The following is an 18287-nucleotide window of genomic DNA, read 5'->3' as shown; positions in this document are numbered from 1 at the left end:
TGCTCAATCCTGTGGTTGGGATCCCTTTGTCTTTGCAGAATTGTTTGAGTTCCTTGTGGGTGTATTCCTCCAGTTTCTCCAACTGGAAGGTTGCGGCCACGGTTGCTTCTTGGCCATCCATGGTTCCCTTTTTCTCTCCTCGTCTGGTCAGGTAGTGGTTGCGTTACTTGCTTGTACGATTGCGTTTGCTCGGATCCCGTCGTTGGCCACCAAATGTTGGAGGGAGGCCCACCGGGTAGTCGGGGAGACTATTCCGGGCACCTTCCTACCGCAAAGTTTATAGCCGAGCGCCGCTGAGAAGCCCCCTCGGGGAGGTCTTTCTCCTATATTCGTACTAGGCCCAGTAACACCACCACACAGGACTCAATAGTAGTTGCGAGATTAGATTCTTTATCGGCAGCAATACGGGCAATATTTACAGAGGGATCGAGGGATCCTATCAGAGTCTCAATGTTCGTTCAAGAGGGTAGGGTAGCGGGACAGTCTTAGTGCCAGCCAGGCACGGGAGGGCTCTGCGCCAGACCTTGGATGCTGGTCTCAGAGCGGCTCGGACGTGGAGAGCCGCGACGTCGTCTGCAGGGCTCGGATGGTAGTTCCGCTTCGCTCGAGCCGCGACGAGGTCAGCGGGGCTCTGGTGGTACAGTTCAACAAGGTCGGGCCGCGACGGCGTCAGCAGGGCCCCAAAGGTTCGTGAAGGTCTTTAAGCACGGTGGAGCCGCGACGTCGTCAGCAGGGCTCAAGTGGTGGTTCAGGATGAGTCTTCTTCCGTAGGGTCAGCCGCGATCCGATCAGCAGGGCTCTTGACTCCAGGATACAACTACTGCCCTGTTGTCGGGACGCCCCAGATATAGGACGGGAGCCCTTTGATGTCCGGACCCGTGCGCCCGGAGGGGGTGGAGAGGCCGGGTAGGGAGCGGCCAGACGCCCAGCAGGAGAGGCGCCAGGCCCCAGAGAGCTGTGGGGTGATCACACCTAGGTGTGGAGAGACAGTAGGGGGTCCCATCGATACTGCCCTCCGCCGGGAGTGGGAAGGGCTCACGTGGTATCCCCCGGGCCAGGGGTTGGCGTCTCGATGTTGGGCCTCGCTGGGACCGAGGCCGGGTAGAACAGGGTCATACAGGTGGTCACGTGGAGTGACGTGCAATCCAAGATGGAGGAGCCCCGATGTGCATGGGACCTCGTGCGGCTTAGCGCGGGGAAACAGGACCACGCCACGAGGCCGGCTCCCACACTACCTCTAATGTGGAAGAAAGGATACCCTTATTGGTGTGCGTGATGGCAACTCTGTTGCTCATATCGGGCACTCCAATCTGATATATTGGAAATGAAAAAAATGAATGAAAAAGATAGACTCTCTTCGTCAGCTGTTGTGCAGCGAGTGCAGATCCTTTTTTTCCATTCCTCTGTTGCTGAGACCTACGCCTCGCGGCCCCCGCTCCGCGGGTGCCGCTCGCAGGCTAGGTCAATTTGCAGTCTTGTCTAGCTGGACCAACACCATAGTGCCTGGAAGCACCAACGCGGCTAAGTCGAGCCAGCATCTCATCAGAGGACGTGAGGCGGGACTGCGAGGACCAGCAGGCAGCGCGGCGCTGATCGGCCGCAGCTGGTCCTCTTCCCGCCCCTCCACCGGTCAAATACACCTTGCCGAGTGAGCTGCCTGGGACTCTCTTCGTCAGCTGTTGTGCAGCGAGTGCAGATCCTTTTTTTCCATTCCTCTGTTGCTGAGACCTACGCCTCGCGGGCCCCCGCTCTGCGGGTGCCGCTCGCAGGCTAGGTCAATTTGCAGTCTTGTCTAGCTGGACCAACACCATAGTGCCTGGAAGCACCAACGCGGCTAAGTCGAGCCAGCATCTCATCAGAGGACGTGAGGCGGGACTGCGAGGACCAGCAGGCAGCGCGGCGCTGATCGGCCGCAGCTGGTCCTCTTCCCGCCCCTTCACTTGCCCCTTCCATATATTTTGCTGTAACAACGCGCACGCGGGACGCGCGCGGGGCGACTACCGGGGCGAAGACCGGGCAAAGAGCGGGCCGTTTAAGGCCGTTCAAGGACGGCAGAGGACGGCCCTGGCCCAGGACTTTTGTGTCTTCACCCCTGAAAACCAATACCCAAGATGTCGACCATACGCAACAGAACTCGAAGTTGCGCGAAAAAAGCTACGGCGGTAGCTCAGGTGACTGGTCCTATTGATCTCTTTATTTCACGCGTACATGAGACTATTGACCAAAGTATTGTTCTATTGGAAAAAAGAGTCTCTATGGACCTTGCTAACGCTAGGCGTTCATCCCTGGGCCCTTTGGCAAAGGCTAAATCTCCTGTTCTGCAGAATGTGAATAATTGTTCATTACCTATAACCTCGCCCACTAATCATGTTTCGACTGTACCGAATACTGTAGATCTATCGGTTGCCCCATCATACTCGGACCTGTCTTTTGAAGACCTGGAGGTTACACCAGATCTCGAAATCTGTCAGTCACCTGACAAAGTGGAGCCGAGTCTGAGTGGGCATAAGGATGCGGAAACAGTTTCTGTACCCATTGCTCCACGGGGAAGGGCTTCTAACCCCCATAAGGCCATATTGAAGGGCAAAAGTAAAGTAAAAGCCCCAGCTAGGAATCATAATTTGATCTCCCCTACCCCACAATTGACATCAGGTATCCCGTGCTGGGTGCAAAATATGGTAATAGACTTACAACTAGACCTAGAAGCCACTTTAGCAGCTCAAATTAAGCCTTTAATTTCTAAAGTGGATAGGCTTACTTCTTTAATACACTCCAAATGGCCACAAAAAAAGCAGGTACAAGTGCCTGTCCAGTCACAAGGGACTATAGAATCAACCCCTGAATGTCCAACGAGCACTCAGGCCCCCAAAGGTGTATCAAATAAGGCTCAAGGTACTACAGTCCATGTGAATCCAGTTATACTCCCTAAGCCGCAAACAGGGAATATTCCCGCTCAACCAATAACTGCTCAGATTACAAAGGGGAATACTCCTGTCCAGGCGACTCAACATTCTGTTGTTGCTAATATTGCTACCCCCACTATCCAAGCTAAAGAAGTAGCAGGGAAACCTAACTCAACTTCTGCACCTCCCATTATAAACAAACCTGAAGGGTCCAAACTAAAGCAGACACGTTTTAGGTCCATAAACCTACCACCAGAGGTTTCCCCTTTTGTAGTCGTGCTGACGGCGGTTCCCCCATTGAAGGAGGGAGTAAAAGAATCGTTTACCGAGCTTAGGAACAAATGTGCTCAATGGCTCCATTTACATAAACCCCTACCTAACAACATGAACGGTGAAATTCTTACCGTGCGTAGAGGGGATTGGGTGGGCAGAAGCAAGAAATCAATAGTAGGGGACGTAATAACTGTTAATTTTAGGGATGTAGGGGCAGCAAGCTACGTGTGTAATGCACCCAACAGTGGTCCTGCGACCCAAATTAACCCACTTCCCCTGTCTTATTTACTATCAAAACCTGTACGACCTAACACTCCCTGCCCCACTTTTCAAAGCAACAGTGGACCCGGATATTTTCCACAGCAACCTGCTAAATCTTGGTTGCAACCACCTTATCCGCCCCCTTTTTTCCTACATCATGTTAATTTACAGCAGCAGCCCCCAAATGCCCCACTTTTTCCTATGCATCAAGCAAAAGCCCACTGGCAACACCCTTTTCATTTTCCGCCACCTTTACCCCAGTCAGTTTACCAATGGCCGCAATCTTTTCAGCCACCCCAATTGGATAAATATTCTTGGCAACAAACGTGGCAGGACCCGCCCCACTCTCAAGACCCCATGTCCTCACAATTCGCCCACCCAAATAGATATGCCGTGCTAGATGAGGTAGACTGACTCAGCTCACTAGAAGCATTGGATCTAAACAACCCTAATTTTGAGATGGAGTATTCTTCTTTTTCCTCGGCCAAGCCCCCAGTTGTACCCCACGAATCTATTGCATTGTCATCATTAAGACCTTCCCAGCACATAGGCAATCAGGGTAGCCTGGATATATGTACAACTACTGCAAGCCCCAGCCTAAGTTCGGTTACCATCCTTCGGGAAGAGGGTCCTGCTTTATTATCACCAGTAAACCAGCAGGAGTTACCTGTTGCTGGTAATGCTGGGAAACCAGCAGGAATCTCTCTTATTTCCTGGAATATTGCTGGTCTTACTAGTAAATTGGGTACACCCTTTTGGACCAGCTTTTTGGGCGAGGGTTTTGATTTAATTTTATTACAGGAAACTTGGTGTCCAGACCCTATTAATATTGAAGGGTATGTATCTTTTTGTCTCAGAGCAACCAAATCCAGCTCGGGTAGGGCTAAGGGAGGCCTTTTATTGTTAGTGTCAACTAAGTGGCGTGACTGTACGGTCAAATATAGTACAACCGTGGGGACGCACAGCCAAGTTATAAGGGTGGAATGCAGAAAGAACATTGACTTAGTTATTGTTAACTTCTATAACAACATCTTTGATGCAACCAGGGGGGATATTTTACTGCCTTTAGAAAAGGAAATCATTAAAGCTCTAGAAATCTCGAAAAGAAAGGCTGAGGTGGTATGGGCTGGGGATTTTAATTTGCAGCCTTGCCATCTATCTAACGGGAATATCTGTGGCTTTGATGTAGCATTAAATAGCCATTGGAGAGATCAGGGGGGGAAGGAGGATTCCCCCCATTTCCAACACTGCAGTTACGGTTCTACCCTAAATAATATGCTAGCTATGCTAGATATGACCCTGTTAAACTGCAATGTTAACAACCGGGCAATAACATGCCCTACATTCACGGGCAGAGATGCAGGTTCATTTATTGATCATATCTTGTTGTCTAGCAGTGGAGACTACATTGATTTATATGTGAATGAAGAAAGTCTCAGTGATCATAATAGCCTACGTGTTACCCTCTTGGGGCATGGCACCTCAACAGTTTCAGGTGGTAAATGTACAACCGATATAGTGCCTACTAGACCAAAGGGCCTTAGGGTTAAATGGACCGGTGTAAATTCCAAAGTTAAGCAGAAGGAGGTTGTCACCCAATGCAAGAATCAAATTAGTTATTGTCTGGATGATGACAGTGATTCTGGCTGTTTAATAGAATGTTTTGTATCTTTGAACATCATTATTGAGGGTATCTTCACTAAGACCCCGTCAGCCAACAGTGGTCAAAAACAGGGGTGGTTTGATAAGACATGTATCGTCGCCCTCCGCAACCTAAAGAATGCGTTAGGCACCAAACCTCGTGTTAAGAATGTGATACAACACCTCAGGGCTAGTTATAAATTAGCCATTAATAAAAGGAAAAGGGTATTACAGTCTGAGGCGTGGGACAAGCTGAGGGAGGCTGCTGAAACTAAAAACAGTAATCTCTATTGGGAAACGATTAATAGTCCATTTCTCAGTAGAGAAAATGTTCCAGAACTGACCTCATACGTGGCTTGTAGCGACTGGGTTAATCATTTTTCTAAAATATTTAACCCTGGAGGACCAACTTCTGAGTTACCTCCACCAGATATAAACCCATGGTTGCCCCTTTCGTTGGCTATAACATTGGAAGAATGTCAGGAAGCAATTTCTTTGAGTAAAGGAGGCAAGGCACCTGGCCCCGATGGGGTCCCGCTGGATTTATATAAAGATGAAACAGCGTTATGGGCTCCCATTTTGACAAGGATTTTTAATTGTGCGGCTGAAAATGAATTCCCTTCTACCTGGGGTCAATCGATCATCATTCCTTTACATAAGAAGGGCGATAAGTCAGAGGCCTCTAATTATCGCCCAATTTCATTACTGGATGCTTCTGTAAAGGTGATGAGCAGGATTTTGCTGAAGAGGCTAGAAGACTGGGCAACTGATTTTAACATCTTAACTAAAGTCCAATACGGTTTCCGCAAAGGTCTGGGTACACTGGACCAATGCGTAAATCTAGACCTTTTAATCAGTAAATATACTGTGGCCAAAAGTGGCAACCTCTTTTTATGTTTTGCTGATTTGAGCAGCGCTTTTGATTTGGTTAACCATAGTATTCTTTGGGAGGTTCTGCTTGATGCAGGGGCACCAAGGGAAATAGTGTATTTTTTAGCCAGACTATACGAAAAACTTTCATGTAAAGTCCGCTATGGCACCCTTGGCGAATGTACCCCGTTCTTTAAAGTGTCTCGGGGCATTCGTCAGGGTTGTGTTTTAGCCCCGCTTTTATTTTCCCTTTTTATTAATGGTGTAGACCGATCCTTGACCAACATTTTAGCAGATGCCCCCCTGATTGGTGGTAAACCTGTTCCGCTGTTACTTTATGCGGATGACGCTGTTCTTTTATCTCGAACACAGTTGGGCCTACAGCGCCTTATTGATAATTTCACGCAGTTTATACAAGCTAGGCAGCTTCGTGTGAATAAAACTAAGACATACGTAATGTCATGTGGTCAGGCAGCCAAGCAGGTAAAACATACTTTCTTTCTAGATAAGGAAAAGCTGACCTCTGTTAAATCTTTTTGTTATTTGGGAATAACATATAGTAATAGTGGGTCCTGGAATGCGGAATTTGATGCCGTAAAAATAAAAATGTTACGGTCCACTAGTAGTATTTTTCGTTTTGCCTCTAAACTTGGCTCACGAAGTATCTATGATATGAGGAACATATATAATGTATGTTGTGCTTCCTCTGCTCTGTATGGGGCAGGGGTATGGGGTCACTGTGAGGGTATTTCCCTGCAGAAGGAGGAAAACAAGTTCTTAAAGAGGTTATTATGTGTTCCCCCTTCCGCCTCCATACAGCTGATCCATGACGAAGTTGGGATCGAGTACATCTCTGACTTAGCAGCAGTTCGGCCACTTTTATTGTGGCGATCTATTTGGGCTAAACCGGAGACCCGATTCACTCAGGATATTATCCTTGACTGTATAGGTTTGGATCATTCCTCACGGGTATTATGGTTAAGATACATCCATCATTGGTATCTACTTTTGTTCAACATTAATGTGTTCCGTGAGCCGGAAAAGGTTGTATCCATTTCAAAAAAAGAAATTAAGATAACGTTCCTTAATTTTCGTAAGGCTGAGCGAGACAAAGCTGTTGGAAATCTTGCTACTCTGAAATTTTACAAAGATCTAAATTTAGCTTCTGGACTACAATCCTATCTTGTATTTGTGACCCGCCCTTCCCACCAGTATGTATTAACACGGGTCAGATTGGGTATAGTACACCACTTGGTTGCTTTTCCAAACACAAAGACTAGTTTAAACACACCTTGTCCGTGTGACGGTACTTCTCGTCAGAGTAGTTGCCATTTTTTACTTTTTTGTAAATTTTATCAGTATTTTAGGCTTAAATACCTTAAACCAATTTTTATTAAATACAACATCTGTACCACACAAACAGCATTGATATTTTTATCTTTACTAGTGAACGAGGAGATTTGTTTCTTCTTGGCTACTTTTATTTTAAAATGTACAGCTGCCAGGAAAAGTATTGTACTTTAATGTTGTTTACTGACCTGTCTGTACTTGTGTTATACAGCTGCCAGGGTTTATTCATGATGAAATTAATGTTATTATCCCTGTCTGTATACATATGTTTTATTTCTCTTTGAATTTTATATCAATGTCTGTATTAAGATATTTATGCAGTGCCCCACAGTATTGAATGATTATTTAATAATTTTAATATACAGTTCCCAGTAAAGGCCTAGTAAGTAATTTCTACTGACTCCCAGTTAGTCCATGTAAGAACGTCGTGTATTTTATAAAAACATGTTGACCTATAGAGGCATGATTACTTTTCACTTGCTGCACTTTAGCTTTTTCCATTTTTTAGGAAAGATTATTTGGTGATTTTAATATTTCAATTGTGTTTTTGCTTGTATGATTTGTATGTACAAATCGAATAAAAGCTTTTGAACTGAACTGAACTGAATGAAAAAGATATGTAATAAACAATGTGTTATTGTATCTGTATCAACTTGCTCCAGTTGAGGTGATGCTAGGAATAACTACCGTCTCGTGTCCGATGTCGTTTTGATATCCCTAAATTAATTCACTTTGCGTCATCGTAAGCGGGCATCAGGATAATATGCTCCTGTATGTTTCACAACCGGTGCATTCTGGGACCTGTTGGACCAACATGGTACTATCTGTGGTCAGATATGTAACGCCACTAGTGGTCTATTGCCAGAGCTATTAGCATGGTGCTCTTCCAACAATGGGGCCTCCCGTCACTCCCTGCATTTACTGGGTGGTGTGTTGAAACCATGAGGTATGACTCTACTTCGCATGCGCGTCTGCACGCTGTGTTCATCTGCAAATACTTTGCGGTGTTCCCAGAGCTCTCACCATAGGTAGTCCCTCGAAAGGTCACACGTCCATGAGGGCACTCCAAAAGCCCCTCTGTGTGTGTGCATGCATATGTATTTGTATATGTATGTATATTGCAATCATTATTTTCAAGAAGCTGGAAGGCAACTAAGTCTGTGAAGACTGCCAAAAGAATTCAGGTAAGAAGTATTAGAGTGCAAATCGTCTATGCCTCAGATTTGTTAAAGGGTGTATTCAATACCAAAACCTTGCCTACAAAGTGAATCTGTGAGGTATTATGGAACAAAATACATATCTGCAGACTGCTCACAGTGCCATACAAAAACCCAATAAAGGTCTGTGGGCTTTAACATATGTGCATCAAAATAAATAATTTGGGCCAACTGTTTCTGTCAGTACTTTTCATAATAAACAGACTAGTTCTATCAATCAATCGATCAGGATTTATAAAGTGCGTCAAATCACCCATGAGGGTCTCAAGGTGCTGGAGTTGCTAGCTGCTTTGTTGTGATCGAACAGCCAGGTTGGGTCCTTTCCTGAATTCCCGGAGCAATATGGTGCTTCTACGGTGCAGGGTAGTTCACAGCCGAATTAACTTTTACCAATGGGCCAATCAAGCATATAGCTTTTGTAATTGGCTGATCCCCCATAACCAACTCAGACCTACTGTTTTGAACTTTCCCAAAATCAGCCATCAATATATGCTATATACAAACTATAATATAATTACAAATTGTACAAATTTACAGCTATCAAGTCAAAATAAAATCCCTCTATGGAGGGCCAAATAAGGGTTAACGCAGTGGAAATCCTCAATCCACACTGTTTGTTTGAGTGGATCATCAGCACAAAAACGACTAGCTACTATATCTTTGTGAGAGTACATGCAATAAAAATACCTGCCTACAGGCTTCACCATAGTGGAAGCCTAATAGGTATAATGCCTTTAACACATGATTTTCAAAGTAAGTGATGCAATTTTATATAATAAGATCAAACTTATTGAATCTGACATAACTTGTTGAATGAACTCGTAATGCCTATTGCCTTTAACATTGACTTGTCAACATAACTCAGTACTTCTATATTGAGTTATTAGTTCCCACAAAGTAATTATCAGGCATGCTGTGATACAAATAATGTAAACAAAATTACATTTGTTAAGCAAAATACTTTCACTACTAAGAGGGTCTAACAAGGATTGTAACATTGCAAATCTCACATTCCCTTAGTTTGTCAGATGGAGTATCCACCAACAAACCACTTGCCTGCTATGGTAGGAAGTCTGTGAAGTTTCATGTCACAAAATACTTCTAAGCAGGATTTAGTACAGAGTAATTACGATCCATCCTTAAATGCTTATTGTTTTTTCAAAATAAATGAATCTGGTCTATTGCCTTTATCATAGCGTTTCTTAATCAACAGATCAGGCCTATAGTATTGGTTGCCACCAAAGGAGACCCTACTTTTTTTTACATAAGTTTTCCGACCAGTCAAAAAGTGCAATGCATGCCCTCTGTTTCAGTGGAACCACACAACTCTCTGTCCAATCAAATTATGTGCTCTCGAAAATCAACATGTGGGTGGAGCCTAAAACGCTCTCTTGGTACTTCAAAATCTCTTTTTCTGCTTATAGAATAAGATCAGGTGAAAGCTGTGCTATCAATTTAAAATAACATATGCAATAAGATAAGAATTCCGAAATAGACCAGAAGAAATGACAGGAATAAACAAGTGCTATACAGAGTAATAAAGAAATGGCGCAGCACGTTAGAAAGTGAGACAGACATGTTACAATTATGATGAATGATACGGGCAGACCTTTACCTTGGTAAATTACTGCTGGTTTAGAACATGGTGGCTCTTGATGGTTTAAAAAATCTCTTTTGGAAACTATGTTTATAAAATAACACTCTTTCAGCTGCCAATGATACACTTAGACACAAAGAATAGGTCAATATACAAGAAGTTACAAAAAATCAAATATTAGTTTTCCTTTCGTCCAAATATTTCCCAAAAGAAAATATGTCTCGATCAACAGGGAGACAGTGAACAAGAATTTCAGAGATGCAGCTTGTTTATTCCTAGAATACGTTGTGGTACTTTAAACCTTAGATTTTAGAAGCTCCAAGATATTTACAAAAATGGAACCACCAATCTGGGTTCATTTTAAGGTTGCTCCTTTTTTTTAGTTAATGGAAAAGAAAAACTTGTAGGAAAAGAAAAATGCATTGAATTTTATTTTCTACAATGTGTTCCTTATTGGTAAGAATTTCTTGTATAGATCTGGTTTCCGCTGAAAGCCCAAGCCACCCCCTCAGACCTATATTTTTGTCTGTGAGTTGGTTTCTTGCTAACCTTTGCCATCTTTTTTCTGCATACATTCCTTCTTCTCCCTTGCTCCCAGCTTCGCTGTATCTTTTTGCTGTGATAGATCCCAATTTATGGAATGTACTGGTTACGAATGCAGAGGTAAATGCAACTTTTTTGCCTCAGTTTTCTGACAAGTGTTTCTCCCTCAATTGTAGGTCGCTAGTTAAGCATTTACATAAGGTGTTTTTTCTTTTTTTTAAATGTTTTATTGGCATTTGATCATGTACTGGGCATTTCAAAACATAGCAATTTTACGGTATCAGGGACTTTGATTTATTGCCCCCCTGGTTCCATTAATAATGTTGTTACCTCTTTAGCTGATGTTCTGTTTCCACTAGTTCTTCGCTGCTCTAACATCATAGTAGTAGGGGATCCTGATTTGCACTTTGATGACACCACATGCTCAGCAGCTACAGCTCTGACTGCAGACTTGGAGGGCTTACAGCTCACTCGATATGTTTCTACTCTCACTCATAGACTTGGGCTCATCCTCAATCCTATTTTTACCAATCTTGCCCTCTCAGTGACTGGTTTTCCCCTTGCGCTCATCTGGTCTGAGCATTTTGTCATCCCTTTTTTGTTCCCCATAATAAGTCACCCGTCAGTCATGTTTCTGCTCATGTTGTACGGGCACGCCTGTTGGCCCACTTTGGATAGTTGTGTCGATATGGCCAATTTACAACTGGCAAGTGGATCATGGATCAAATAGCCCCCTTAGTTGATCAGAATTTCGCAGGCAAAGACCATCAGCTGACTGGTTTAACAATGAACTTTTAGTATTAAAAAAATCTTTAAGCGCTTTGAGGGCCTCTGCAACAGAGTCTATGATCTAGCTTGCAAAGCTGACTATAGCTCTTAGCTCTTAAATGTTGCCATGGTCATATCAAGCAATATCAACACAGCTTCTGTACTAATAAAGTTTAATATACCAAGAATTATTCCATTGTTAAGTATGTCTCCTTGCTGTCTCCAGTCTCAACCTCTACTTCGCCATCAGAAGGCTCCCCGCTTGACCCAAAATCCCCCTCAATTTTGGTGCGGGCCTGTACTACGTAAGCTGCTAAACAGTTCCCTGGCCTTGGGCCAGCTTCTCCGGTAGTGGAAGCGTGCCATGGTGGTCCCATTCCATAAAAAGCCTTTGTAGTGCCCCACGAAGCCTGAAAATCATCGTCCTATCTCACTGCTTCCACTTCCACAGTCAAATGTGCTCCCTTTGCAGCAAGGATTGCCTCAGGGCTCTTCCCTGAGCACAACCCTCTTTTAATATTTGTGTGCACCCTTTCTTAGAACTCCTTCCATATGGCCTCCTCTCTATGGCTATGCCTTGCAGAGGCCACCATGTGGATGAACTCAAACTGTCTCTAGCTAAATGCTGGGAAGACTGAGGTATTGATCTTAGGCAATCACCTGACATCATTTCTACTGCTTGGTGACCCAACAACTTGGGCCCATTACCCCTTCCTAAGCCTAAAGTCAAGAATTTGGGTATTTGGTTTGACGAGACGCTTTCTTTCCACAACCAAATTACTGCACTTGCAGGAAAATGTTTTGAGCTACTTAAAACTCGAAAGAAAATCTTTTGCTTCTTGCCAGAGTCGGCAAAAAGAAACAGTAGTCCAAGCCATGATTATGTCCAGGGTGGACTACTGCAATGTTCTGTACCTCGGGTGTCACAGTTACTAGTGAATAGACTACAGCGAGTGCCGCACGATCCAGCTGGCCTTATGTTGCATCTTCCAAAGCGTGCCTTTATCGAGGCTGTGCTCAAAAGCTGCACTTGCTCTAGCTAAGGAGAGATGCCCTTGTAAAGCCTTATGCAACTGCTATAAGGCATTTGCCAACAAAGGCCCACGGTACCTCCAATCCTTTCTCAAACCCTACGGGCCATCTAGGAATCTAAGATCCGCAGGTGCCATGCGGGCGAGTATTCCCAAAGTGACGAGAGCTCGCTTTGGTGGCAGCTCTTACAACTACTTAACACCCAAACTATGGAATTCTCATTCCCTCTCAGTCCGTCAGGCCCCATCGGAATCCCTTTTTGGAAAAATAATTCAAACTTGGCTATTCAGCGCTGGCTGTCCCTGAGATAATTGCTGCATTCTTGTATTGTGGAGTCTGGACCCTAGCGCTGGGACACTTCATCCGAAGTACCTGTGTGCTTTACAAACTCCATTATTATTATTATTACTTCCAGTCTCTGTAAGATCAGCTTTAGCAACTGTAAAGCCTACGCTTTGCGCAATAATGTACTAGGGCAGATACTGTATCACTTGTTATCTATCTATCCTTTTGTATATTGTTCTCTCCATCTTCTGTCAAGCACTTTGGAAAAAAGCGCTATAATAAATAAGTAAATAAACCGGTCCGGTATCAGGATCATGTCCTGGTCCATCTTTCCTATATACTATAGGACCGTACAGTATTATCACACAAGACTGTGATTAGTGCCTCCATCTCTGTAAGTATCTAAGGAAACGCTTCATGATGTGAATCTCACACTGAGGGAACGATAACACACAGATAACATATACACTAACTAAGGACAACATATAAGCATATATTGTGCCTCACACTCTCAAGTCTTTGCGAATCTTACACACACATTGTCTGCGTGAATGAAGGATGCGAACATTCGAAAGCCTTCCATTCCCATGGACCTGCCCTCCTTGCCACTTTTCACACATATCACGTTTTGCCTATTTAAAAAATGCACTCTATAAATGCAGGCGTGATATGGGGGGTGAGGATTTTGGAATTCGGCCACGTGAATTTAATTTTATTGCAGACTATTAAGAACTGATTTTGTAAATGATACACAGGAGAGATAAGATTTTCACGTCCTTGTGTGTGCATCAAGCATTAGGTCAACACAGATGTGCCTCTGCGTCAAGGACACAAATAACAAATCACAGCCTTAGAGTGACCTCGATAAAAAAATACTTGTTCCTACCTTTATGTTGGCAATGATCTTCCCATCTTCAGGTAAGGCTGGATTAATTGCAATGACGAGATTTTCATAGCCATTGTTTTTCAGCTCCACCATGGAGCATGTGGCCATGCAGAACAGCTGAGTGGCCAAAAGAAAGGCAGCGCTCCAGGGGGGAAAGGACATCTTAAGCTTCTCTTGCAGCGCAATGGCAACTGATACAATGAGCCGAGCTGAAAAGGTATTTATACTATCGTTCACTTTTTAATCAGAGGAAAAACTTGCTTCCTGGTTGGACTTTGGCTGAACTAAGTTGTAAATTACAAATCATCACCATGATAATTACCTGCAGCTTGAAGGCAGGCCTTCAAGTATATCTTAGCCAGATAGGGGGGAGGATTACCTGTATTACATAAATGCTTCCTTATTGTCTGATTTTAGTTTTGTAAATGCATAAGCCTTTAATTGTATGGACTGTTGCAAAATCCATCATTTGAATAGGTAATTCACATTTTGAAACAATTCCTAGAAGGTGAGAGGTTTACAGTTAATTGAAAAATGCAGCCAAATATTTAAATTAGAAATAAATGGCTTGGTATAGACAGAAACGTGTGTTGTCACAGCACCTTAGAAAGTACAAATAGTGAAAATTCCAATAGACACGTCAATCTTAAACATTTGCTGTTCCACCAGGAAGTTCTATATAGAGATTAAGCTGAAATCTATTATTGGTTTGGTAAAATGAGGCTGTGAGTCATCTAAGGGTGGACGTTGTGTCTTGAGGGGAAGAGAAGGGTCAGTAAACCAACAGCTAGAGTCAATGACAATACTCACCTATTTTAATATGTGTCAAATTTGCTTTTTTTTCTCCTAAATGGTCCAACTGCAGTAACATTCCTTTTAAACGGCTCATCTCCAGATCTATTGTTGACAATCCCAGTAATTTACCAAAACGTGCTATTGCCTTTCAGTCTGCCTTCTGCTTACCATCAGTTGACTTTCTTGACAATCTCATTTCCTTGCTTTTTTCAATTTCTTTACTTCTTTCTCTTGTGCTTGTCCCATGCCTGGAGCATACTTCTTTTCCATCCTTTAAATATAATGAGTTATATCCTTCTACTGCTTACATTCCGGGAGCAACTTTTTTATTTTCTCTCAGCACCCCATGGGCATGGATGTGTTTTCTTGTTATGGCCCCTGTGTGCTGCTTACTCCGTCAAATCCCACCCCCAGCATGCTCCATGTTGCTCTCCTACTTCCCAAAACACATACATTGCTCATTTGGCCCCTTCTTCCCAAATTTCTCCTGGCCTTCTAATGCCCGCTCTAGATGTGACTTCTGCCCCTCCCCCCATGTCTCCTTTGCTCTCCTGCCCATTTCTGTTCTGGTCTCTTTTTTTAATAGTTTGCTTTTTTATATCTGGTCCAAGACATGCAACTTACTATTAGGCCTCTCCTTTATCTGTAAGGCACTTTTGAGCTTTTTCTTCAATTCACCACTGTGAGCTTGACATTAACCACCTGGGAATAGGAAATTAAAATGAAGGAAAAAAATGGCTACCGCTTCATTACATATATGTACATGTATAGTGACGCTTGCGAACGTATAACTCATCATGCTGCCCCACCTTTTTAAAAGTTTTTTTGCAAAAGCTGTTTTCCATCAAAAAAGAAGCATACTTGTTGGAGGGAGGACCACCGGGGAGTCAGGGGGGACCACTCCGGGGCACCTTCCTACCGCAAAGTTATAGCCGAGCGCCGCTGAGAAGCCTCCTAGGAGAGGTCTTTCTCCTCTGATAGTACTAGGCCCAGTAACACCACCACACAGGACTCCGTATCAGTTGCTTATCTAGGTACTTTATCAATAGTAGCACATTCGAAATATTTACAGGGGGATCGAGAGATCCAGAAAGAGTCTCAATGTCTTGGTAGGGAAAGGGTAGCGGGACAGTCTCAGTACCAGCCTGGTACGGGGAAGCTCTGCGCCAGACCTTGCGTTAGGCCGAAGGTGGCTCCGGGTACCGGAGCGGCAGGTGCTGGTCTCAAAGCAGCTCGGATGTGGAGAGCCGCGACGGTGTCTGCAGGGCTCGGGTGGTAGTTCCGCTTGGGTCGAGCCGCGACACAGTCAGCAGCGCTCCGGTGGTAGGTCCGCTTCGGTCGAGCCGCGACGAGGTCAGCTGGGCTCTGATTGCAAGTTCCACAAGGTCGGGCCGCGACAGCGTCAGCAGGGCCCCAAAGGTTCGTGAAGGTCTTTAAGCACGGTGGAGCCGCGACGTAGTCAGCAGGGCTCAGAGCGTGGTTCCAGGATGAGTCTTTCTCCGTAGGGTCAGCCGCGATCCGATCAGCAGGGCTCTTGACTCCGGGATACAACTGCTGTCCTGTTGCAGGGTCGCCCCAGATATAGGTCTGGAGCCCTTTGATGTCCGGACCCTTGCGCCCGGGGGGGGCGGAGAGGCCGGGTCGGGAGCGGCCAGACGCTCAGCAGGAGAGGCGCCAGGCCCAGGAGAGCTGAGGGGCGATCGCACCGAGGTGTGGGAGGACGGTTGGGGGTCCCATCGATACTGCCCTCCGCCGGGAGTGGGGAAGTGTTCACGTTGTGGAAATGTGGATTTTCCTGATCAGTTATGTCCCCTATCTTGGACCCCAACGGTTCTATGTGCATGCCACAAGTACATGTATGCTCCCTCCAGTTCCAGTTTTGATGACGCAAACACATGTGCATCCACTGTCAACATGTCCTCTGTCAGATCCGCCATCAATGGGCTGGATATTCGATTCCTAAGTATGAAAGGCCACCGACTTTATATGGCTAAGTTACTCCATTCTTACAGTTCAGGCAAGTAGGCCCGATTCTGTCTTCAAAGCCTTTCATTGCTCTCTGTATCTGACAGCTTCAGCTTGAGCTCGCATCTGTATCCATGAACTTTGTCCTACTCCCTGTGCAGCTAACGGTGCCTGCCTCGGCCAGTTTTCGCCTGCCTGCCAAGAAGCTGTATTTCACCTTCGAATTATCTATTTTGCTCCTCAGCCGATGCATTCCTGTCTAGTAGTTTAAGTAAACATTCTTCCAGCTACCAAGCAAAGGACTCAGCCTTTCCGTCCTCCTGCAAGTGATTCATAGCCCTGCTGCCATGGAGAATTTTCTGCCTCTCGCATCTCATATAGACACTTAGGCGTTTGTGCACGCACACAGTCAGTATAGACTAGATTCTGTCCGAGAGTCCTTCCTTGTGGATAACATAGTTCTTTAAACATAGGATGTTAGATATGATTTGGGATTAGGTTGACTTGACCCCCCAGACTTCTCGTCTCCACATGTAGAGCTAAATGTCAAGTCCCCTTCACCCCCTAGTTGCACGTCAATCACACGTCATACTGCTGCGCACGCATCTATGTTAAGTATTATCGTATAGATCCACCTATGTAAGATAACCAGAGCCAATCATGTTTCTTTTATTCCTTATTACGCCTAGTTTCGATTACGTACCCGTTATGTCACTTTTCTTATCAAATGTTACGCCTTCTACATTCGTTTCATTGTAATGTACTTATTATAAAAATGCATGTCTGTCAATAAAGTATTGTACTTCACTTCCTGAACCCTCGTGGTGACGGAACCTGAAGGCCGCGACTCGAGTCGGCCATTTTTGAGTGGAATAAAGCCCATTTAGAAAACCTCTTATACCACGGATTCTGCCTCTTGTTATTTTGAGCTATTTTACTTTATTTTAAGATTCTGTATGAAATTCAGTCCGGTAAAGAAGATTTTATTTACCACATAATGGCGCCCGAATAGGGACACTTTCTCATCTCACGCGCCGGCGGTGCGTTGCAGGCCCGGTCTCCTGCCACAGCTGGACGGACCATAAACGTGTACCAACAGGATTTCCTGTAAGCTCCCTCCGGTCAAGCGGGGGCGACTGAGGCTGCGATCAACCCAGACGAGGCGGTGAGAAGTGCGAAGTATCCCAACCAGAGCCTAGCTGAGAGAGCAAGATCCGAGGTATACAGAGGCCCACCAGATATTTCGAAATCCCGATGTCCAGAGGGTCCGCTGTCCGCAGTCATCGAGTCCTGTCCATTCTCTGAGGCCTTCCGTTTCAAGGAGCTACTCGGTGAGTACCATCGCCGGGGAGGCGTGTTGACGCGCACATAGGTTGTGCCGGTCAAGACGGATTTGGGTACACAAATCCGGTCTGCACTGTTTAGCAGTGTATATGTACTGTTTAGCAGTATATCAAGTATTCCGAAGTATGCAGTTATTGTCAAGAATTCAGCGTGGTGATTAGTTAGGCAGACTGTCATCATTGTCGGTCATTGTTAAATGTTTAATGTTTAATGTTTTCAGAAATGTCTTGCATATTGTGGTATGAATGATTGTTCATTGTACACTGTTCATTATTGGGGTTTTTTCCGTATTAAGTAAGTTCAAGAGTAAGTATCAGATCAGTTGTCAATATGCCGCTCTTCTCGAAGTTAAGGCAGATTACTACCAGAAAAGGGGTGCTTGAAGAAGCAGTTCCTATCCCTCCTAGGGACACTCCAGGGCATTTTATGTACCATAAGCATGGCTTAGATGCCATATTGTTTCTTGATCTATGGGTAGATTATACCAAGGAATTGCCGGAAAGTCAAAGGTGGCCCGTAGCGGGAACCTGGGATGCAGAATGCATCCTGAAAGTGGA

The 18287-nt window shown here is 44.7% G+C and overlaps 1 protein-coding gene across 1 annotated transcript in view; it reads right to left on the bottom strand.

Annotated features, from left to right (window-relative positions):
* LOC146834646 (calcium-activated chloride channel regulator 1-like) overlaps positions 1–13816 on the bottom strand; it is a 1200823-nt gene extending 1187007 nt beyond the window's left edge. The window contains exon 1 of the mRNA XM_085602117.1: positions 13627–13816. Within this exon, the coding sequence (XP_085458243.1) occupies positions 13627–13788 (162 nt within the window). The 5' untranslated portion in view covers positions 13789–13816. The remainder of the gene's footprint in view (positions 1–13626) is intronic.
* Positions 13817–18287: the final 4471 nt, after the last annotated feature.

This window comes from Triturus cristatus, chromosome 4_2 (assembly GCF_964204655.1).
Source record: "Triturus cristatus chromosome 4_2, aTriCri1.1, whole genome shotgun sequence".
Classification (NCBI taxonomy): Eukaryota; Metazoa; Chordata; class Amphibia; order Caudata; family Salamandridae; genus Triturus; species Triturus cristatus.
The sequence above is the reverse complement of the archived record's forward strand: the minus strand, read 5'-3'. Positions and strand labels throughout refer to the sequence as shown.